General features: G+C 53.8%; 1 protein-coding gene across 3 annotated transcripts in view; it reads right to left on the bottom strand.

Moving 5' to 3' along the window:
• The window catches only part of PIGG (phosphatidylinositol glycan anchor biosynthesis class G), a 32,571-nt gene extending 12,804 nt beyond the window's left edge, over nt 1–19,767 (bottom strand). The window contains exons 1-9 of one of the 3 annotated variants that reach the window (XM_033105945.1): nt 19,472–19,767; nt 18,441–18,646; nt 12,917–13,054; nt 11,404–11,592; nt 10,048–10,189; nt 6,533–6,745; nt 3,333–3,550; nt 2,717–2,998; nt 1,129–1,583 (exon numbers count right to left, since the gene is read on the bottom strand). In XM_033105945.1, the coding sequence (XP_032961836.1) occupies nt 1,129–1,583; nt 2,717–2,998; nt 3,333–3,550; nt 6,533–6,745; nt 10,048–10,189; nt 11,404–11,592; nt 12,917–13,054; nt 18,441–18,646; nt 19,472–19,625 (1,997 nt within the window). In that variant the 5' untranslated portion in view covers nt 19,626–19,767. Of the gene's footprint in view, nt 1–1,128; nt 1,584–2,716; nt 2,999–3,332; nt 3,551–6,532; nt 6,746–10,047; nt 10,190–11,403; nt 11,640–12,844; nt 13,055–18,440; nt 18,647–19,471 lie in introns of those variants that run through there. The other 2 variants (XM_033105944.1, XM_033105946.1) reach the window with 2 other exon arrangements.
• Nucleotides 19,768–22,712: the final 2,945 nt, after the last annotated feature.

Raw genomic sequence — 22,712 nt, forward strand, 5'->3', positions numbered from 1 at the left:
AAAGAAGTGCTGGACTGCATTTCACGTGCTCAGGCTTTGGACACAGCATCCGGCAAGGCCTGTCACTGGGCAGGCGTCCCACTGCCCTCTGCTCCCCCCTGTGGGACAGGCCAGTGCTCTCCCTTCAGGCTGGGCTTGTAGCAGGCTCACTTGGAAATGCTACCTGTGGTTACTAGGGTTGTGAAGTGTTTGCTTATGTTGTCAATACCGGGGAGAAATCTCCCCGAGGAATGACGTGGCCAGAGGAGCAAATAGTTTGGTGGCCTCTGATGTCCACTGCCAGGTGACTTCCAAAGGACTGTGCCGGCCAGTGGTCCAGGACTCTGGTCCTACCTCATTTTGCTTCTGCACCTTGTCTGACCTGCGGTTTCCTAGTTACCAGCAAGAGGCAGCACTTCCTCCTTCATGAGCGGGTTTGGTACCATCCTGAGAGCCCACCCCCTGGCAGTCTCTCCAGAAGTCCCTCAGCACCACAGTGACCCATCGGCCACCCGCTCGCTCGCTCAGGAAACAGGATTCATTCTGCTCCCCCCTTTCACTGCAGCTTTCTCAGTCTTCACTGACAATTAAAATGTGTAACCTGCCCAAACCTGGACAGCCCGCTCTGGCCTCCTGCCTTCACTCCAGCCGCCCTGCCTATGACACTCCCTGTCAGGTCCCCCCGCCGCTCCACTCGTGACAGGCTTTGGCAGTGGGTGAGGGGGAACCTCCACAGCCAGCTCCATGCCTAGCTCTGTATCACCACGTCTACAGGACTGCGGCCACCGGGTGGGAGGGAGCGACGGGAGGACAAAGCCAAGGGGCAGAGCTGCCGAAAAGGGCTCTGACCACGCGCTCCCCAGCCGTCCCCACCACAGGGAAACAGCGAGAGACATTACATGGTGCTACAATTATCACTGAAAACTCACGGGTCTTCAAGTAGCACCAATAACTGCGACTCAGCAATAAAAACCCAAACATAGTAGGCCAGTCTCAAACACATTCCCCTCCCAACAGCCAGTCACGGCTGTGGTGTATTTTGGCATCTGTTCGGATCCCAAATGCCATTTCTGTCCTGAGTATGGAAGACTGGCCTAGACTGAGAAAGGAGGCTGCGTGTGGCCAGCAGCTGTGGGCCCGTTCTCTCACCTGGCGAGCCAGTGCCCCAGGCCAGGGCGGTGGGCCCCTTGCACACCTGTCGGGTTCAGCGCGCGCAGCAGCCGGCAGCAGGCGAGCGTCAGCCACGGGCTGGCCAGCACCAGCCACCTGTCACGGCCCCAGGGTCCGTCCAGGGACGCAGGCCTCCTGTGTGTTTGGCCAAGCTCTAACACGTCGCAGCCGGGGTTCCCGCCCTGCACTGGCACCATGCTGTCAAGCCCCCGTTCCGTGCGATGGCAGCCTGGGGGCTCCGCGTCGCCTCCCAGGAAGCAGGTGCTGTAGGCCTCGTGACACAGAGCCAGGCCCAGGGTGGTGACGAGGAAGTACCAGGTCTGATGCTCCTCCTCCACGAAGCTGCTGGCGCCCAGGCTCAGGGCGTGGCCCACGGTGCCCAACACGGCGAGGAGCCCCACGTCCGACCACCTAGACGGGCACGGGCCTGGGTCCTGTGACAAGGAAGACGTCTTTTGTAGGGGAAATCGGAACACTGCACGTGTCTGGCTACACGCACGTGAGGTTCTTGCTCACAGAAAACCCACTGTGACACACACCCATGGCTCCTCGGCTGGCACCCAGCCCCCTGCTGTGCTGGGACTGCCCGCCCTCCTGGGTCACAGTCAGGGGTCATGGAAACACCCTGGACTGCAAGTCCCGAGTGAGTGGGTGGTTGGGCCCACCCTCCGTCCGTGCCGGACTTCTGACCTCGGGGAGCCTGGGCCTTCAGGCATCCCCACCCAGTTCCCACTACTTGAAAGCAAAGAACTCCAAGGACAGTCCCCCGAAATCAGACCTAATTTCTCCACGAATTTTCCAAACATCCAGGTTTCCACGGAAATGATCAATTCTATTGAAATGATGAAGTTGGCCTCACAGTACGGCCCTGAATCTTACTAACCTGCAGCATTTAAAACTGAAGATGATGACTCACTGACTGACACCTGGTAACTCCCTGACGCCCACCCTACTTCCTGTGTGCAGCCAGGAGCCGAGACCCAGACTCCGAGGACCTGGGGCGACCCCTGCTCCAAGGGGAGAAGCGTGTGATGAGCCACAGCCTGGGACGTCCTCACACGGGCACCCAGGGTCGGCGTCCAACAGCCCCTATACTGGGCCCCTGGGCTCCGCGCACCGACTGTGCCCAACCCTTCCTCAGAGCCTTGCCACCACCGCGGGCTAGTGAGTGATGGTGTCAGAGGCCAAAGGCTCTAAGAATTCTAAAGGAAAATGTCCTTCTTGAAAAGAGAAACGCAGTCCGGGGCCTCCCGGAGTGTCTGACGCGACTCCTGCCGGGCACATTCGTCCTCGGCTGCTCCCCCTCAGCCAGCTGCCCACCCGCCTGTGACCAGCAGCTCTGTATGCCCCCGTGTGAGTCGCAGGGCCCCTGTCTTTCCCCGTAGGAGGCAAGGCCTGTGAGCCGACAGTACTGAGCTGCATGTCTGAAGGGGACGGGTCTAAGTGCCTCCCCGCTGACCTGGGAGCACGGCCCCTTTCCTTGCACACACCAGTGCTGTGCCTGGCACACACCAGGGCTGCACCAATGCCTGAGTGGAAGGTCGGCTTGTGCAGGAACCTGCCCTACCGTCCTCAGACGCCGCGAATCCACAAACAGCTTGGTCAGAGCAGCCAGGACGGCAGAGAGCAGTGCCGAGATCAGCGCCATCACCCCGCCTGCCGCCAGCCACGGGAGGCTGCAGAAGTAGCACGAGCTCTCAGCTGAGGTGCACACAGTGACGTGGGCGGCCAGGAGGATCAGGAGCAGCAGGTAAAAGAGCAGCGAGGGCACAGGCGACCACAGCGGCACGTCCAGGTTGGCCTTGCTGCCCAGTGCTTGCGGGACACTGAGCAGGAGCAGGGTGAGGACCTGGACGGAGAGAGTAGCAGGGCCCGGGATGCTGGGCTGGGCGGGTGACGATCAGAGCAGCCCGGCCCAACCTGTCAGCTGTCAGACGGAGGGGGCAGAAGCTGGCCCAATAAACCCGACTGAGCTGCCAGGACCGGCGCCTGCAGCAGTTTGGGCCGGGATGACAGCTGGCAATCCTCTGTGCACAGGGACACACAGTGCGAGTGTAACCAACAGGAAACTCTTCCTTTTCCATGTTCAGAAACACTGCTATTATATGTACTTTAAACTGCAGTGTTCTGAGTGGTCTGATCAGTTTAACGGCAGAGCGGCGGCACCCCCATGAGCCCCGTACCTCCAGCACCACGACTGTCCCCATCACCATCGAGTAGATGTCGTACTGCATCACTTGTCTGCTCAGGGACAGGCTCAGCGTCCGCAGGGCATCCAAGTACTGCCTGCGAACCTTGATTCCCAGGTTGAAAAGAACTTCTGAATTATTCTCCTCCAGGTACAGTCGGATCCAATTCCCATGCAACCTTTCAGACATTTTAAACTGTTCAAATCCAGGCTCTAACGAGAAGAGGAAAAGGTTATAGATCACACACACACACGCACGTGCACACATGCACACACACATGCACACACGTGATTTCAAAGTAAATTGCGGTTATTGAGGGCATATGGAACAATCTGACACCTAACGCAGTGGGTGGTGGGTCAGCACCCGCTGACATCTGCTCGCCGGGCCTGCCCTCAGCACCAGGCTCTGCCCCCTCTTTCCACCTCCCGCACCTGACCTCACCCTCCCACCCGCTCCTTCTGTCTTTCTCCCTGGGATCTAGGATGCTTTTTCGACCTCCAGCAGAGCTGGTCAAGGTGGTCTGGCTAAGCCCTCCTGTGCCTTTGGCCCTATCCACCAGCCGTGTGCCTGCCCAGCTTGCCCCATCACAGCCAGGACAGAGACTCTCCGCTTGTCCTGCGCTGCACGGCTGTATTGCTGCACAAGCCCTGAGCACAGCCCAAAGGCCCAGCCCTGACACTGCTGCTGGTGCCAGCTGACCTGCAAGTACCATGTGCTGGGTGCTGGCACAACTCTCAGCTCCTCATTCCTGTCCTCTCGCCATGACCAAGGAGACAGGGAGAAGCGGGCAGGAAACTCAGACACCAACTCACAGGCAGGCAGGCGAGAGCTGGGATCTACACTCAGGTAGTCTGCATTAAGGCTGGTACCCTTACTTGGTACACTCCACCCCCCAGAGTCACAGACATGGGGACAGCCGTGTGTGCATCTGAACAAGCACTAAGTGCTGAGTAAGCACTATGTGCAAACACACATAGCTCCTGTTTGGTTGGGCTCTCGTACATGCATGTGATCACAAATTGTATAAAATGCTATGGAGGAAAATGAGAGGAAATAATGAGAGACTTCTGGTAATGATGAGGGAACTGCCTTAAGACTGGGGTGAAGGTGGGGGACAAGGAAGGTCTGACATTTAGGCTGAAATGTAAAGCGTGCCCAGAAATTCACCAGGTGAACATGGGCAAAGAACATGCAGTCAGTGGGAACAGCACGTGCAAGGGTCCTGAGGTGAGAAAAGCCTTTCCCACCTGAACCAAAGCAAGTCAGATGAGTGATGGCGGAGTTGCATCACACTGGGCTGGACTCACAGATGGCCTTGAAATCTATTTCAGCGTCAGACACATTCCCAGTTTTGTTTCAGGACACATGGTCACAATGGTGTACACAAAGGGTGTCCCAGGGGTCCAAGGCCCATGAGTGCTTTCTCATTCCAGGGACCGGCCCGTGTTCACATCACAGGTTCGTTTCCAGCCACATCCACTGCAGTGCTCAGTTCTCCCTACCCTGCTACTCGGGAAACAAGCAAACCACCCCCACTGTTTTTGTTTTCGATATTTTTACAGGTTGTTAATGTATGAAAAAGAACACACAGTAACAGTAAAGACAAATTTACAAAAGGTCCCAAGCTCCTAAGCTATTTTTGAAAAAACAAAAGTACAGTAAGAGTTCTGTCTGGTCTGGTGTGTGCACTGTGGCCAGCCCTGCCCTGGATGGAGTTGCTCACGGCCGTCCCCCGATAAGAGCTGGTGCTGCCACTCAGGACACGGACGTCCTATTCCCAACCGTTCCCTGCTGGCAGGTTTGTCTTCCACAAGCGAGCGACTCAGGGCGCTCACAGTCTACGGGGCATTCAGTCTACGGGGCGTCCCCACTGTTCCAACAGGAAACCTGCCAACATCCCACGAAGCGCTGTCCCGACTGGGAGTCCCCCCCTTTGGGTCACCAGACATGTCCAGTTCCAGTGTCAGACCCGTCACCCTTTCAGTACCTGGGGAGGTGGTGTCTCTGTTCTGAACCATTCCTACCAGCATATAAACACACCTGGTTTCTCCCAGATGAAAAAGAAAATGAAGATATCCCCCCCAAGAGAGGCCCATTCCCCACCCCCGCCACGTGCTGTGCCCAGTCCCTCAGCCACGCTCGCTGTGGCCAGGCCCTCCTAGCACCGCACGTGAAGGCCCCTGACAAGGTCGCCGGCGACCTAGCTGCTCGGTGGACGGGTGGACAGTCCGGCCTCAGCCGCTCAACTTGTGACCAGAGAGCATCCAACACAGCATGCACTCCCCCTGCTTCAAGTTGTTTCCTCGGCTCCCTCGACACCAGAGCCCACACCTCACCAGCGCCCACCTTATAAATCTGCTCCTCAATTGCTGTTCCTACCTTGGGAATGGCCCCTCACCCTCTTCACTGATCAGCTGGGAACCCCAAGTCATTCTGAGTCACCCCACCCTCTCATGTCTCAGGTCCAGGGCTTGTACCACCTTCAAAATGTGTCCAGAATGCAGCCATTTGTCCTGGACTCCACTGCCACTGCCTGCCTCCTCCCCCAAGCCCCACAGCAGCCCAGCCCCTAACTCTCCCGCAGCACAAGGCAGGACCTCAGTGCCAGGGGCCACGCCTGAGACCCTGCCGGCACTCCTCACGCAGCTCGGAATGAGAGTGGAGCCCCGATTTCAGGCCAAGGTCCCAACTGCCGGCCCTCTGACCGCATATCCTTCTGCCTTCCTCGCCGTTCTCTCTGCTCCAGCTACTTTGGCCCCTGGTACTTCCTCGGATGTGCAGGCAACGTCCCCAGCACAGGAGCCAGCACTGCCACAGCGCTCCGTCCTAGGCTGCAGGCCAGGCCTGCCCTGGCCCCTCGGCCACCGCGCTCCCCAGCCTCTCTGGTTCCCCTCTGCAAAATAAGCTCCCTGAGGGCAGAGCCTTGTACTGCTACGTCTCCAGTGCTTTAGTAGCGTCTGGCCAAACAGGAACTTAGTGAAAAAATTCCACTTCTATTGAATGAATAAACTTTTAAAAGAGCTTGATTTAGCTAATTGCTAACGGTGGGAATCAGGGTTCTAAGGAAACAGGGACGTAACTGTGCACAGACGCTCAGACTGACAGTGTACACACATGGAAAACAGCAGCGAAGCCTCAGGTGCTGTGAAAACGCACAGCCTGACGATGGCAGCAACCGCAGAAGGGCTCACCTTTCTCATAGGAGGGCACGTTCTCTTGCAGCAGTTTGCTAAGCTGCACTGTGTTTAAGTGTAAGAACCTCAGTTGCTCTCTCAGTGCCGTCCCTTGCACAACTGGGAACAAGAGGCTGCCCACGCTGTGCTTGGGGATGGGCAGGCCAAGCCCTACGGCCAGTGTCGGGGCCAAGTCAGTCTGCTGAACGTGCGCTGGACGTCTGACGTCACCTAGGGGAAAAAACAGTGTAAGTGACAGGCTCTGGGACGTGCACGACGGCAGTCATTCTCGAATTTGACCTGCAACTAATGTGACTCTAAGTGCCGGTGTCTTCAAAGCATGCCACGTGGATTCTACAGAAATTGCCTCACTGTTTTCACGTCAGTGAATAGACCGGAACCCATTCGATGTGGAGCGCGGCCCCTGCAAGAGTAGCACACACTGCACGGTGCCTGGCACACGACACTGTCACGAGGGAGCTTAGAGCGCGGGGGGCACAGAGGCAGCAGTTGGAGCCCTGAAAAAGGGTGAGGCAGTCTCCCTAGGGGCCCTGCCCCTCCACCTTCAGACTGACTCGGCGAGCGGGCGACGGACGCGGGCTCCAGCTGACCTCAGGCCCCTAAACACTCTGACCAGCAAGACCTCCTTCTAAAAGTAATACATAGATAACATCTCTCAAAATGTGTACATTTTTTGGCCCCTCCGGTGTCATTTAAAATGTTCATTTTTTTATCAAAAACTATGAGCAATTATGTGAAGAAACAGGAAAGTATAACTCAAATGGAAACTTAACAAGCCACAGAACCTTTCTGTGAAGATCCAGCTGTCAGAACTGATAGACTAAGTATCCCAAGCAACCATCAGAAATATGGTCAAAGAACAGGAGGAAACCACGCGTAAAGCTGTAAAGGAACATGTGATGACAGTGCCTCATCAAAGAGATTATCAATCGTGTCAGGAATTATAAAAGAGAACCCAGTGGAAACTCTGAAAATGAAAAACATGAACTGAGATGAAAAATTCAGTATAGTAGCTCGACAGCAGATTTTGAACTGGCAGGAGAGTTAGCCCATTTAAAGACAGGCTGATATAACTTATGCCATCTGAACAACAGATAGATTATTTCTCAAATTTGATGAGAAACCATAATGATCCACACATCCAAGTTGGATAAACATGAGACACACAGACATACACACTGAAAACGCTGAAAGCCGAAGACAGAGACGGGGAACCCCATTAGATTAACAGTTGATTCCTCACCAGAAACCACGGAGGCCAGAGGCAGCAGAACAGCATATTCAACGTGCTGAAAGGAAAATGGACACTCACCCGAGAACCTTAAATCCAGCAACACTGTCTTTCAAAAGCAAAGGCAAAATACAGACATCCAGGGAAAGAAAGACAATTTGCTGCTAGCAAACCTGCCTTACAAGAAATACTAAAGCAAATTCCTCAGGTTGTGAGCAAGTGACTCCAGATGGTAATGAATCCAATAAAAAAGGCAAAGGTGATTATACAATCAGGAAAGACTGACACCAAAAGCCATCCTGGTGGACTCCTGAACTATGCAGGGGTTGTGGTGTCGAGCTGCTGTGTCATCAGAGTGTAACTGACTGTAAGCACAGTAGGGCCTCCGTGCACATGAATTCCCAACCGTGCTTCAAAAATGCAGTTGGCTCTGGAACAACACGGGTCTGAACTGCGAGGGTCCCCTGAAACTGACTGTTCAAACCCTCTTGACCCACACAAACCCTCGTTGTTCAAGGGCCAACTGTAAATGAAACTACATCCATGTAGTTAGTGTCCGCCTGTTACCACGTGGAAATGTAATGGATTTGATGTTAACAGCACAGTGGGGAGGGGGGCAAATTGCACTGGAGGAAAAACGATACCGTATGAAAGTCCACGTCCCCACAAACACTCGTCCACAAATGTTCACATCAGCACCATTTGTGCAGCCGAAAGGTGGAGACACTTGTCCATCCACTGACAACTGGAGGGATGAACGTGGCACGTCCACACAATGAAACGTCACTTGGCGACAGAAAGAGTGACGAGCTGCTACGTCTGCCCTGGGGGTGAACCTTGAAGCGAGTCACACAAGGGCTCCTTTCGTACAAAATACCCCAAAGAGGCAGACCTAACAAAGGCAGGCAGGCCGGGTGGTGGTGGGGGTGATGAAATGTCCTAAAATGGATACTGACGATGGCTGCCCATAGTCCTGGCTCATAAAAGAAGCAGAATGAGGTCTCAGAATATTCATAAAACGAGCAAATGAAGAAACCCAGAACCCACCGCTGGCACCGAGGTCAGTGTACAAGCACAGCTCCCCTGGCCCTTCCTGGCACCGGGCAAGCAGTCAGGCCCATGCACGGGGAGGAGCCAGTCCCATACGCACCCTCAAGATGGGACGTCAGCCCTCAGGCTGGACAAAAATCCTGACAGTGGAAACGGACAACTCAGCTGTGTCCTCTCCGCCCCAGAGTACAAGCTCCCGGGGTGACGGCTGTGCTGGTGCCCAGCACACCTCTGCTGGACCAGAGAGTGGACAGAAGGAATGGCCCCTCCTGACGTGGGCTCTCGCTCAGCTCGGAGTGGCACGGACCCTGCTGTGGGATGCAGTGTGGGCCAACGGGGTGTAGAGATGGGTTCTCTGGAGGGTGTTATGCCCACTCCCGACAGGCAGGCTCCTGTGGGGCCCTAGGAGCGGCTCAAGTTACAGGAGAACACCTTAGTCTTAGAAGGTCAGGCATATGTTCAGAGGAGCAAGTGCTGGGAAGGGCATAGGCCAGGACGCAGTGAGGAGCGGGGACCATGGCTCCAGAGGAAGCGCGAGCGAGGCAAGAAGCCTCACGGGGGGTATCACTGCGCCCCACCTCCAGCCACTGCAAGGTTTTCCATGTGGGAGGCAGGGAATGGTCTAGCACATGGGAGCCAGGGAGAAAGAAGATCAAGGACTCGAAGGCCACGTGGAAGGCCAGGAGCTGGCAGACAGGGAGGGCAGCTGGACGCGCCCTGCCCAATGGACAGGCAGCTTAGTCGGCAGTCCAGAGCCTGGAGAAGAGGAAACAGCTGGAGGGGTCAATGTGAGAGAGGTGAGCTTGTTCACGGCACTGAGAAGCATGGACACGACCCAGATCACCTCGGGAGTGAGTGTAAAAGGAGACAAAAGAAATGCAGAGAAAAGGCCGGGCTAGGAGGCTAAGCCAGCAGGGAGGACCAGAGGGCAAAGCTGGAGGCAGGAAGAAACCAGACAAAAGGCAGGTCTCAGAACAAGGGCCAGCAATGCCGGTGACACCAAGGGTCACGGGAGGAAGCCACAGAATCCAACAAGGAAACAGCCAGCGAGCGGCCAGAGAGCATGTGGTCAAGTCAGTTCTGAGTGCCCGTGGCCCCATTTGTTTTCATTCTCACATTGCTCAGGATATTTCAAACTTAGCTTCCAAGAACAGTTTTTAAAATGAAAAGCAGGCTGTAGAACACAGAAATGAAGCACAGTCCAACATGTTACACGTGCCTCAATTCTCACCAGGTTTTCTTTCAAACGCAGAGCTGATTAAGACCAGAGGAGTATTTACTTCCTCCGTGGAAGACCCCCCGTGACCCCCTGTTTCCGACATGCCATGGTCCCCACAGAGAACCAGCAAACTGGGTAAAAGAGTCTTCTTCTCCTGTAAGACAAAGGGAAAGCACGGTAACTGGACTCAGACAGAGAGCACGTGACTTTGCTCACAAAACAACTTCAGCTTTTGGCTTTACTTCATAAACACAGCATTTTTGAAATGAGCTCATTTTTCTTGTAACCTGTAGTCAGATCAAAGAGTCAAAGTCACATATGAAGCAGCAGGGATCCCCTGGAGGCCACACAGCACAGCAGGCTCGTGCTTGGGGCGCTCAGGGCAGAGGGCTTGGGTTCAGGTCCTGTCCTTGCCACTCCCAAGCTGTGACAGCTAAGGTACATTTCTCAGTCGGCGTCAGTCCCGTCTGCCCTGGGGCTCCAAGCAATGGCCTTGCTGCCCCTGAATGTGCCTGGCAGGCTCTGGCCCTCCCTCCCCTGCAGTCTCTGCTCACCTGGCACCTGACTACTCCGACCATGCTGCTTCAGTGACAGCCTCTCTCAGACGCTGTCCCCTCCTGCCCTACATTTTCCTATGGCACAATCACTTTTAAGAATATGTTAGCCCTCATTAGGTTTTCAAGGTGGGAATTCCCACCTGTTCTCAGGAATTTTTTTGCTTTCCCATTCCCAAATCCTGAGAGAAGTGGGTCGGGAAACTGGGAAAATCGGCTCCTTAAACCCAGTAATACCCACAAGGGGAAATAAACGTACTACTCACAATGTACGTCTTAGACATTTTTCCTATTTATAGGTAGGATTTCCGGGTGGGAATTCCCGTCCGGTCTTGGGGAATTTTTTTCGCTTTTCCATTCCCGAATCCCAAGAAAAGTTGGTCAGGAAATCGGGAAAATTGGCTCCTTGAACCCAGGTGGTTGGTAGTATTGGCCGTCACTGTGGAAACGATTCATCGTGGAGAACAGAAAACAGTTTGTTATCTCAGGATTTGGGAAGAGGAAAGCGAAAAAGATTCCTGAGAACGGGCGGGAATTCCCGCCTGGAAACCCTAGTCCTCATTTGTTTCTTGTCTGCTCTAGCCTCCTGGCTAGAGTGTGAGCTCCACAAACAGCCAGGCAGGAACATGGCTGGATGGAGGAGTGGCGGTGGGGATGGTCACAGCCGCTATTCTGCAGGGCTGCTGGGAGACTGAGTCGGCCCAGGTGAGCATCGCAATGGTGCCCGGCACGCGGACGTGCAGTCTGCGAAGGCTCCCTGAGTGGGATGTCCACTACGGCCACTGAGGTTGTGCCAGCAGCCACGTCTCCTCACCTGTGCCAGCAGCGCGGCATGGGTCTTCATCAGGACACTGTCCATCTCACGGAGCTTGCGCCCGATCAGTGGGCTGCCAGGCCCGGAAACGTGGCCGATGTGGTCCAGCCCCAGGTAATGGAGGATCAGCACGTCCCAGTCCCCTCGCTGTAACACTGTGTCCAGGTGCCGTGTGACATTGTCATCCACCTTCAAGGGGGAAGTCGGGATGAACAGCTCCCCGGAGCTCCCTGGGTCTTCACTCCCCAAGGAAAAGGGACATGGTCATTGTAAGTTACAGGGGTTTATTGTAAGTAACAGGACTTGTGGGAGTTGGAAAACACCAGGAAATAGAAAGTGTCATAAAAAACTAAGCCAACGCTATTAGTATTAAGTTAAGCACTCGCTAATACTGTTTTTATGTCCCCAGGTTATAGACAGAACATACTATATAGCCACATTAAATGAGCAAGATTTATTCTGACTAAACCGTTCTGTGGGGCCAATTCTGGGCCTTAAGCAAATGACCAAGTCTAGCAGGTGCTACGTTACGATGAGGTTAAGGGCAGTCGGCTAAGTCCGAGCGGTGCTCTGTCCAGGTGACCAGTGGGGTGAAGCAGGGGGCATCTCCGTGTGCCCAATAAGGCTGTTTTGGGAGGGAAAGCACATAGTACCTTCCCAGGCAGGGACTGGCCCTCGAGCAGCCCTCACAGAGCCCTCAGCCAGGTCAGCCCTGACGCCCGAGCTGGCTCACCTCCCTCCCACTGAGAAATCTCCCACAAAGACGGGAGTCTGAGTGAGTGTGTACCAGGCGGGGAAGCCCAGTCTCTGCTGGAGGCCAGCTGCAGAGGGGTGTCAACGCGCGCAGACGGCCGGCACTTCTCCGGGCACACAGGTGTGGGGGGCAGCAGGGCCGAACCTGCCATGCCATGCTCAGACAGGCCCTTGGGTATCCCTCTGCCTCACGGCTCTATGCACACTCTTTTCCTTGTTGGAGATGCGCTCCCAGCATGGGGCGATGGCCCCGAGGCCCAGGTTCCACCCAGCTCCCCATCTGCCCTCATGCCTCGCAACGCGCAGCGGGACCAACAGCCTTAGGCACCCCAGCAGCCCATGCAGGGTGCGGGCTCTGCCTCTGACAGATGCTGCCACCTGTTCTGTCCACTTAGCAGGTCCCCACTCCCCAGTCAAAACTCAACCTCATGTCCCCTTGCTGGGATCCCATCCTGATCATTTGTATCCCGCCAGCCGCTGCTCAGCTGGTCTGGGCTTCGTGCTCACACCTGCACCAGGGTTCACGTCGCTGGGTTATAACTGATTATGAGAATGGACAATGCCCACAACGTCCCCAGACTACTCCCAATACACCCGTAACAGCCACACACATAACCACGTTTCCTCTCCCTGAGAACGGCGTCAGGCTCCACCTAGTCTAACAAACATTCTTACTGTCCAAACTGACCTCTGTATAATCTGACACAAAAAAGGAGGTTGTTCCATCATATTCTACAAAATGCTTTGGGAATAATTTCACCCATGTGTCGTCTCCATAGAAGAAGATTCTTTTCCCCGCTGCTCTGGCCTGTGTGAGCACGTTGTCTTCCCGCACAGAAGGAGAGTTGAGGTTCCTGATGACATCCACGAAGCCGGGGAGACTCCCTGTCATCAGCGCCTGCAGGAGGAAGCACCCAGGGTTAGACAGCGGAGTCCAAAGGGCAGCGGGGGCGGGACACTGGAGACCACGTTACTGGTGAACGAGGGCAACCCCACTACTGGAGGCCGGGCCAGTATCAGGACAAAGCGGGGAAAGCTGCACAGAGTCTGGGCAAATGCAGGAAACTCCACGGTGAGGACCTGGACAGAGTTCAGCTGAGGAGAGGATGGAGGAAGGGGCTGTGGGGCAGCCACACGACGGTGATGGCCTGAGGAGCAGTTGGGGGTCACCAGAGAGGAGCAGACGGCCCAGCGTGCTGTGTGCGGAGAACACGGACCTGCCCATTCAAACCAGTTGCAGGTTGTCACCGAAGTTTCAAACCTGCTCCGAGTGACCTCCACCTACTGACCTTCCACCCCGGAGACTCCGGTGTCCACCCCCCAGCAACAGGGCAGCTTCTCACACAGCCGGGGAGGGAAGCGCTCCCTGAGAACAAACTCAGGAATCCCCACAGCAAAGCAGCCCAGGGGTGCTGGTGGGACTTCCGACGCGGCACCCTGCGTGCTATGCTGGGAGGAGAGGGTGGCTGCCAGTCCTCACACCTATCAGACAGAGGACTGAGGCAATGACCTCCCTCATGCTAGCACAGTCCAACAGGCCATAATGATGGGTCTCGGCCTCCGTGATGGGGCTTTCCCAACAATGTGTCCCCAACACAAGCGCAGGGACCCATGCAATGAAAATACACAGGAACCTCGATCGCGCCACAGGTGCAGTAATTTTAGCAAGACTTCTTTAACAGCAAATAAATGCCAATGTGAATTAATTTCTGGATGTGAGTGAGGAGCTCCACAAATCCTCTCCCCCAAAAGCAATGATAAAACTGGATAAAACTGTCCAAAACCACCATTTCAGGACTTTAAGAACTCACCAAGGACAGACAGCAAGTGAGTTCTCACTCAGAACAAACCACTGAGTCTCGGTGGGCACTGAGCACGCCTGTACTGTCTCACCACGGGCTGCTGCGCTCCTCACCCCAGCTCGGGACGCCGCAGCCAAAGGACCAGCAGTCCCTGTAGACTGAAAGCAGGAAGGCCAGGGGCTCGGATGCCGGCTGTGCTAAGAGACCAGCCCCAAGTGCAAGGTGGTCTGGGAGTGAGACAGCTGCTGCGGACCTGCCCAAGCTCCCACACACTCCTGGAACCCAGAGGCTGCGTGCTCACACGAGTGTGATGTACTCTCAGGAGAGACAGAGAGGGCCTCATCATCTCTACGTTCCGGCAGAGCAGAAGGCCCTGCTCAAAGGAACGCGGAGGCAGGGCCGACTCGTAAGCCCTGAGCCCTGGGCACTGAGCGTGCAGCCCCGCACACACGGCCCTGAGACAGGTGGTCGCCTCAGCACGTGTGTCGAAGCTTAGCCTCCATCAGTCACCAGCCAGGGGGGTGACCCTCAGGAGGAACAGCCTGAAAATATAATAATAAGACTTAAAAAGACAACTAGCAGACACCAGCGACTGCACGCTCAGGGGACACAGACGGTCCAGTTCACTCACCACACAAACACAACAGTGACAACGGTCACCACTCCTGGGTGGGCCTCGGAATCGCGAGTGGCGGTGGGGGCAGCATGGCATGGATATACACATCTGTCCTGTCTCCTCGAACTACACACATGAAAGTGCGCTGTGCTGTACAAGCTCCACTTCCACGAAGTCTCTCTAAAAGGGGAGCCTCTTACCCCAAATTCTGCTCCTCAAAGGTGACCGGGTACTTTCGGTGAGTGCCCTTTCATACATTTTTCTGCATATGTACAACCACAAACATACAGAGATGTATTTTTTACCAAAATAGTAACAAACAAACTCCATAAACAATTCTACAACTAGCTTATGTTTTCCAACGAAGACTAGATCATGGACCTCTTGCCCTGGAAAGTAAACAGCTCCTTCATCTTTTTAAAACAGCTATAAAGTACTGTGTTTGGATGTTCAGTATATGTAAGGAAGGCTGTTTTCATGGATATTTCCCTTTAAAAGCCTCCAGGAGAAGTGCTGTGTGAGCTGAGACCTGAAGGTTGAAGCTGTCTAGGTGACATGAGGGGGGCCTTCCAGGGGGAGACTCACAACTGCAGAGGCTCCAAGGCACAGGGGAGACAGCACACTCGGTGGACAAGCTGTGATGTGAACGAGAGACTTAGAAGGAGGGCGAGCAGCCCAGGCGAGGGTGGGGACGTCAACGGGCAGGAGTCCCCAGCCTCGAGGCCTGGGGCTGCAGGCAGACTGAGGGCCCCTGGCGGGTGTGAAGGAGCATGAGCTGACCTGTGCTCGGACAGGGTCTGGAGTAGGGTGGTGGCAGTGGGGGTGTTGGCTTGGGGCAGTTACAGTCACACCCATAGGATTCAGACACCTGTCCACCCATTTCTTGTGAAGAAGAGGTTATCATCAACCTTTACATGTTTATAACCTGATGGACAGGCTGCTTTGCTATGATTTCTAGTCAAGAATCTTTTCATATCGTTCGTGGCCATTTCAATGTCTCCTTGTGTGGACTTCTTTATGTCCTTAGTCCAGTCGCCACTGGACTGTTTTCTTTGATTGGATACTCTACATTTCTGGGTTTAACATCTTGTTTTTATGTCAACTGTAAGTAATTTTTCCAGTTTATCACTGGTCAGCTGACTGTTTCTACTTGTCTGTGTCACATGACGGTTTTCTGTTTTCATATAGCCAAATCTGTCCATCCACTCGTCTGGGGCTTTTTTACAAGGCACTCCCCTCCTTCTCACACTAGCCCGGGTCCCTACTGACATTTCCAAGGAGGACAGGGAGCATGCAGGCAGCGGCTGTGAGTACTAAGAAATCTGAGCGTGAGCTCAGCTGCTATCTCCTTGGAGCGTCCCTGGGGCCGCTATGGCCTTGGGGATAGTAATTCTATGTCTTCTGAGGCTACGGAGGGCTCTGCAGAGACTACTGGAGAGGATCTGACTTGAACCCCTGATCTGCAGTACTGGCGTGTAGCACGGCGTGACCAAGAGACTTTGGAACCAGACAAACACAGCCCTATGCTTGTTTCTGATTCCAGGGGTGTGTTTTTCCACTTTAAGACTGTTTCCTCATCTGAAAAATGCAGAAAACAGCAGTGCCTACCTCAGGAGCCTGGCTCATGGGGCTGCTGTGGCAGTACGTGAGATGACACCTCACTCTGCGCTGACAGAGCAGGGTCAGCAGCTGCTCCGTGTTGGGACTCTAAGGTCCCTGAAGAAAGGAAAGGCATTCAAAACTTACGTGATTTTATAGAGAGGCCGCTGCAGGACCCTAACATGTGAAAGTGCTGCTAGGGACATCATTCTCGATCGGCATCTCATGACAAATGTATCAACACCTCAAGGTCACCTCAGTCCCTTCCCTAACTAGAGGGGGGCGGAGGGCACATTCCTTGGCCAACACCCCCTGGTTCCCCTAACCCTCACTCAGTACAGACTTCCTCTTCTAACTGCTCCTGATGGGAATGGGCGCAAGAACCTGCAAATCACTGAATATAAAACAAAACACTGGTTTGCAACTTGAAACAAACAGGCTGGAGGCAGGAGTCCCTAAGAAGCGCATGACTGTGTGCAGGTTTGGACAGACCTGGCATCTGCACATTCATGTACACACTTCCTTAGAAGTGTGCCCAGATCCCTAGACACACTTCTCCCACCAGAATGAAGAAGGAACGGGTCCCTTGCACACTTCTGATGGAGCAGATCCAGAGGCCGGTGCCCTGCAGCTCGGGAGCCTGGAAGCCTTTCCTCCTGCAGGGCGACCACTCCCAAGAGGCTGTCTCTGAGCATTCTCACCCGTCACGCTCGAGCTCATTCTCCTCCATCATTTCTTCCACTGCATGTATCAGTCTCTGAAACTATCTGGATTATTTACTTGTACACATGCATTTTTTGTGTCCCCTCGATTAGAGAGTAAGCTCCCTGAACCCAGGACAGCTGCTGCCCTGTTCTTCACTGAGTCCCTCTTTCCTAGTGCACTGGCTGTTCCATAGTTGATGCTCAATGAACGTCACTGAATGAAGGACACGCTACATCCAAAAGTGGCAGAGAGTGGGGATCTCAAGAAAAAGTCAGTGAAAGGTGTGGCATCAGTCCCAGTTTTATTCACCAAGTAAACATTTACTGGGCTCCTACTGAATGCTGTCCCCAAGCTTTAAATCTCGCCAAATACAGAGGGTGCCAAAATAATGTATACACATTTTAAGAAAGAAAAAAACTGTATTAAAATTGTAATACAACGAATGACGCTAGGATTCATTTGATTAACGCCATCTTTTGAGCAAATGTCATACTACACGTTGCTACGTAATTCGATTCAATTTCGAAAGATAATACGTAGATAACAGCTCTTAAAATGTGTACATTTTTGTGGCACCCCCAGTTGTGAGACGTCGATGGTCAACCACAGATTAAGGCTCAAACAGAGACTTTTACATTTTATACCCCGCGATCTTGTAATCTAGTCACACTTTTAAGCCCCTCTGTTCCTCTCTGCCTCCACCCCTATATGCACCCTTCTTGCCTCAACTTGCATGTAATTGCCTCAGACAGGTTTTTCTACCCGCCCCCCCATGTTATTTGAGCCTTCCACCCAGCACCCAGCACCCATCCTGTTCTTTTTCATCAGGCGCTAATCACACTTTATAACTGCACATTTATTTGCATGTTTATTTGTTCAATGGCTATTTCTCTCATTAGGACTAAAAGCTCCATGAAGGCAGAAATATTTCCCCCCAACTGTATACCCAACACCATTTTAACACATACTAGTTATTTTATAAATAGTTCTTGAGCCGAGCAGTAAATACTCTTTTGTTTACCCATAGTTCTTGGGTAAAGCACTGTGTACTTCTAAGCCCCTCCCATCAGGCTGAACACCTGAAGGTGGTTGACACAGTGGAAACAGTGACAACTGCTGAGACCAGGTCATGCGTATGCTACAGTGTTGCACAAGACTGAGTTTCCTTTCTCATCTATAAAGCCAAGAGATTGAACTAGATAACTCTGAAGGCTCCTTCCAGGACCGTAACTGACCTACCAACAAGTAAACGAACAGGTTAGCAAGGAGGATGGTATTTCTGAGACCGGGCTGGCCTGCGCGATCAGGCTCTAATCATTTCTGCTTCCCGTGGAGCATGAGCTTCGGCTACATGAAAAGGGGCACAAATCATGGTGCCAGTTCCATCTAACCTGTGAGGCTTCTTCAGCATCCTGTTGCCCCATTGCCCCAGGGAAGTCAATAGCACCAAACTAATTTCCACTTAGTTAATATTGAGATTCAAGACGAAGACTACAAGAGTCCCTCTAAACCTCTGAAACAGCCAAACCATGATTTATAAAACATTACGTCAAACTCTTTACCTTGATTCGAGGCATAGTGACTGTAGGTGGCTTTGCTTCGGCCACAAAACTGTGAGATGCTCCTTTTTCCACGACATAAGTTGTGTAGGGCATAAATTTCACACCTTTTGACCCAAACACAAAATCATCTCTCAAGCCATCTATCAGCATAATAACAACTTTACTGAAGAGAGGTGGTGGGAGCTTGGTCCAGTTGGAACTGGCTCCTAAAAGTGTTTGAAGGAAAAAAGGAAATTGAACTTTAAACATTCTTTAGCATTCGAACACTTTATAATCTAGTTTTTGCCTACTTCTCCAGCATATATCCTGTCCTATCTCTACATATCGACATATAGAAAAGGGTGGGTTCTTGGTACACAATGCTGGGTTGGTGGGGGCATTAGGTAAGCTCAGGGACCCCAGCAGTAATTGCGCTTAGCAGGGTGAGTACTGGAGCAGCGGAGATCTTTCCTGAGGGTCTTGGCATGGTAGGTGTGTTTACACGGTCGGTGGCTGACACTGTGTGGACCTGGTCCAAAATGGGAGCCCCTTTACCTGGTGTGTATTGCTGGGTAACGAGAGTGGGAAGGGGTCTATGCAGGGCGGTCTTAAGTGGTTAAAAAGGCTCTTAACCTGTCATAGGAAAAAAAGCAAGGGGTCGGCAGTAATCTTTGTCTGTTGTGACTTAGTGAGCAAAACGGATGCTGGGCACAGGGAGTGACTCCAAGCTGCTCAGGGAAGGGGTTGGGGGTGTCACTGGACGGGTGAGCAGGAGAGAGGCGGCCGCCCCGGCGTGGAGAGGTGACTTTTCCGTGACCAGAGAGCGGGGTCAAAGTAGGGCTGACAGTGGTGGATGCCACAGTTGTTGGGTACAGAAAAAAAAAGGCCGGAGCTGTAAGAAGGGGCGGGGGGTGTCATGAGGGTGGGGACGAGAACGGAAAAGGAGGCCACCCGGGAGTTCCGGGAAGAAGTCCCAGAGGAGGGTCTCAGAAAGAGGTTCGTCGCTGCAAATCTGGACCCGGGGATCGGAGACGCCGGGAAGGGGTCCGTACCAGCCGCGGGTTCAGGCGCTGGGGGCTCTGCTTGGTGCTCGGTCCCGGAAGAGGAGCGCACGGGAGCCGGGAAGAATCCCCGAAGGAAGAGCGCGACCCCGAGCACCTCGATCGCTATGCAGCAGGCGGCGAAGGTCCCAGAGCCCATCCGCATGGTGCCCGCCCACCGGGTGGGGATCCCGGCTCCCTGACCGGCCGGAGACTCGCCCAGGGCAGCTGCTTCCTGCTCCAGGGAACAGCCTCTGAGCGACCGCCAACCCGCGTCCCTGACAGGAGCTGGCTCCCAGGGTCGCACTTCGGCGGCGCACCGGAAATACGTACGAAAGGGGAGGGCGCTTCCCCGGGCACACAGTCCAATATATTTCCGGCGCGCCGGCGCGCGATCCGAGCCTCAGCCCCGCCCACAGCGAGTCCCCGCCCACAGCGAATCCCCGCCCACTGCACCCCGCCCCTGCCACTCCCACCTGTGAGACCCGTCCACCTCACGTCAAACTTCGAACTGTCGTTGCCTGTGTTTCCCAGGTGCGGGATGCAAAGCCCTTCGTTAGGGTTAGGGTGACGGTGGTATGAGGAAAAGGTGCTGTTGACATCAGAAACGTCCAAACCGGTAGAATTAATTTATTTGCGCCAAACTGACAATTGCTGGGAAGCAGAACCGCAACCAATTGAGAAAATGCTCCTGAGAACAGCAGTTTTGCAGCTTATTTTATACATTAGAATCAAAGGAGACGTAAGGAGGTTACATGGAATCCATTGGACGTAGGTTAAGGGAGTGGGAGAAGCAAAGGAGGGAAATCTCTGGGGTTGGATAAAAAGTAAAACAGACACACACGTGTTTCCCATTGGCGGGCACAGGATAGGTAATGACATTTACAGCACGTGGAGATGGTATTCAGGGGACAAGGCCACCAGGAGGGGTTCTGTGGTCTGCCCTGGTGGGAGGTTGTGCCCTGAGGGGTCTGGAAAAGGAAATTACTCTGACGTTTCAAGGTATGTTATCTTGGATGCACAAGACAATAGATAATTTCAGAGGTAAAGACTGACCTTTGCCAAGGAAGCTGCAGGCCTAGGACCTTGCTACCTGCCAGGACCCGCTTCTAGAAGGTTAGATATTTTTATGTTCGGACCACCCTGTGTGGTTACTTTGGTCTCTGGGTTTGTGAGGCCCACCATGCAGGTCTCGCCTGAGCTTGTCAGCTTTCGTATGTGACCCCTTTTTCAGTCACAGTGTGGAAAGGTGAGGGAACGGTGCAGAAAAGGTTGGGAAAGTGGGAAGTGAGGATAGAGGCAGGAAGGTACGGGGAAGCTCATGTGGCACCCAGCAGCAGGGGTGGCCTCAGTGCCCAGGGAGGGGCTGAGTGTGGACAGTAGAATCTGAGCATCGAGCCCAGGACCCGGTCACCGCACCCCAAGACGTCATGGTCTCCTGAAGGCCTCTGGAGCCAGGCAGACACTGGTCAGGCGAGAGCCTCACGGTTCTGCCCACCACGTTCCATATCACTATAGATTGTTCCTATATATCACATGGTTGTTCCTAACAGTACTTACTTTCCAGTAATTTTGAACATACAGAAAACCATCAGTAGCTGCCCAAGCCATCCAATTTCCCAGCTGTCTTTGCTCCACCAAATTTGCCACCTCACATAAAGTGCTGCAGGATGGTTTGCCCCAAATAGGGACACTCTTCCACAGAATGGCCACAAAGCCCCAAATGCAAACAGCAGTGGAGTCTCTGTATCACAACCCACCTCAGGCCCATCTCACCTCTCACACCTGCCCCAACTGAGCGAAATGTCTTTTTCCGGTCACATCGAGTCTTCCTGGAACTGTCCCTGAGACTGACCCTCATGTTTACACATTGATCAATGTGAAGGGCACAGAAGACACCCACCTGGGTCTGCCTAATGTCTCCTATTCAGACTCAGGCCTGCATTTCTGGCAGGAACACTCTAGCCTGATGCTGTGATTCCCAGTGACCCCCACGCGACTCCCATGGGACCCCTCCTACCATGTGCCCTTCACATGACACCCATGTAACTCCACGTGACCTTCATGACCCTGTATGATCCCACATGACTGCCAGTTGACCACCATGTGACCCTGGCATGACCCCAACATGAGCCCCAGTGACCTCCAGGTGACCTTCCAGATGAACTCGCGTGACTACCAGATACAGGAGCAACCGTCTTTCCCAACAGGCAGTTTCACACTGAGGCCACATGCATCTATGGTCCAGCTCGTACGGTGTCTGGAAATTTGGCCAACTGAGGATTCCATGTTATGGAATAATCCTGAGCCTCCCACTGCTTCACTGAGCAATAGTTTCCTTACTACCCTAGCCTTTGTCTCTGCTCCTTATAAAGGGAAGAGCAGAGACTGGAAATGGCCACTTTGTTCTTTAGGGATGGCTGAGTAATGTGGGGCTCGGGGGCAGGCGTGACTCCTCCCACTTCCCAGGGACACGAAGGAGGTCTGTGTGCTTTCCAGGGCACACAGGCCACCGGGGCCAGTCTCTGAAATGCGAGGACCCAATGCCCAAGGGAGGACCCTGAATTTTAACGCCAATGGCGTTGCTTTTTCAGCAAGTGGAAGAGCTTCTGCTGTTGTGGGAAGATAGCAAGAGCACTGGCCAGGTGGCTGCAGCCCCGACCCTGTGAACCCCCTTCTGTGGCCTTTGGATCCCGCAGCTGGGCAGTGGGGCATCTGTGACGTGGAATCTGTTGCTTTTCCTGACCCAGCATCTGTTCTCGGCCCAAGTACAGCACCTCAGCTTCCACTGGGAATTCATCTCACCTGCTTCAAGTCCAAACAGTTCCAGAGGGCTGACCCCACGTCTAGCCAACCCCATGACCCATCCTCTGGGTGCTGATGGGTTGAAGGATGAGAATGTGACCTAAGCCAGGCCAAAGACATTAAAAGCTGTGATTTTTAATGGAACAAAAGGGAAGGAGAAACCCTCCGGGTACAGTGGACGGTGAGTGGGTGTCAGCCTGGAGTGGCTGGAAGTCCAGGGTGCAGGGAGAGACTGTGCCTGTGAATGGGGCCACCCAAATGCATTTTGGTAGGATTGAGGGCTGGAGAGGGACCAGGTCCCACTGTGAGAAAGTGAGAAGTGGGACCTGCCAGGACCAGACCTACTTTTAAACTTGCCTCTTGCAAGTATTACTTTCTTTCTGCCATTAAAAAATTATTATTTGGGGCCGGCCCGGTGGCTCAGGCGGTTAGAGCTCCATGCTCCTAA

The sequence above is a fragment of the Rhinolophus ferrumequinum genome, chromosome 5 (genome assembly GCF_004115265.2).
Source record: "Rhinolophus ferrumequinum isolate MPI-CBG mRhiFer1 chromosome 5, mRhiFer1_v1.p, whole genome shotgun sequence".
Lineage (NCBI taxonomy): Eukaryota > Metazoa > Chordata > Mammalia > Chiroptera > Rhinolophidae > Rhinolophus > Rhinolophus ferrumequinum.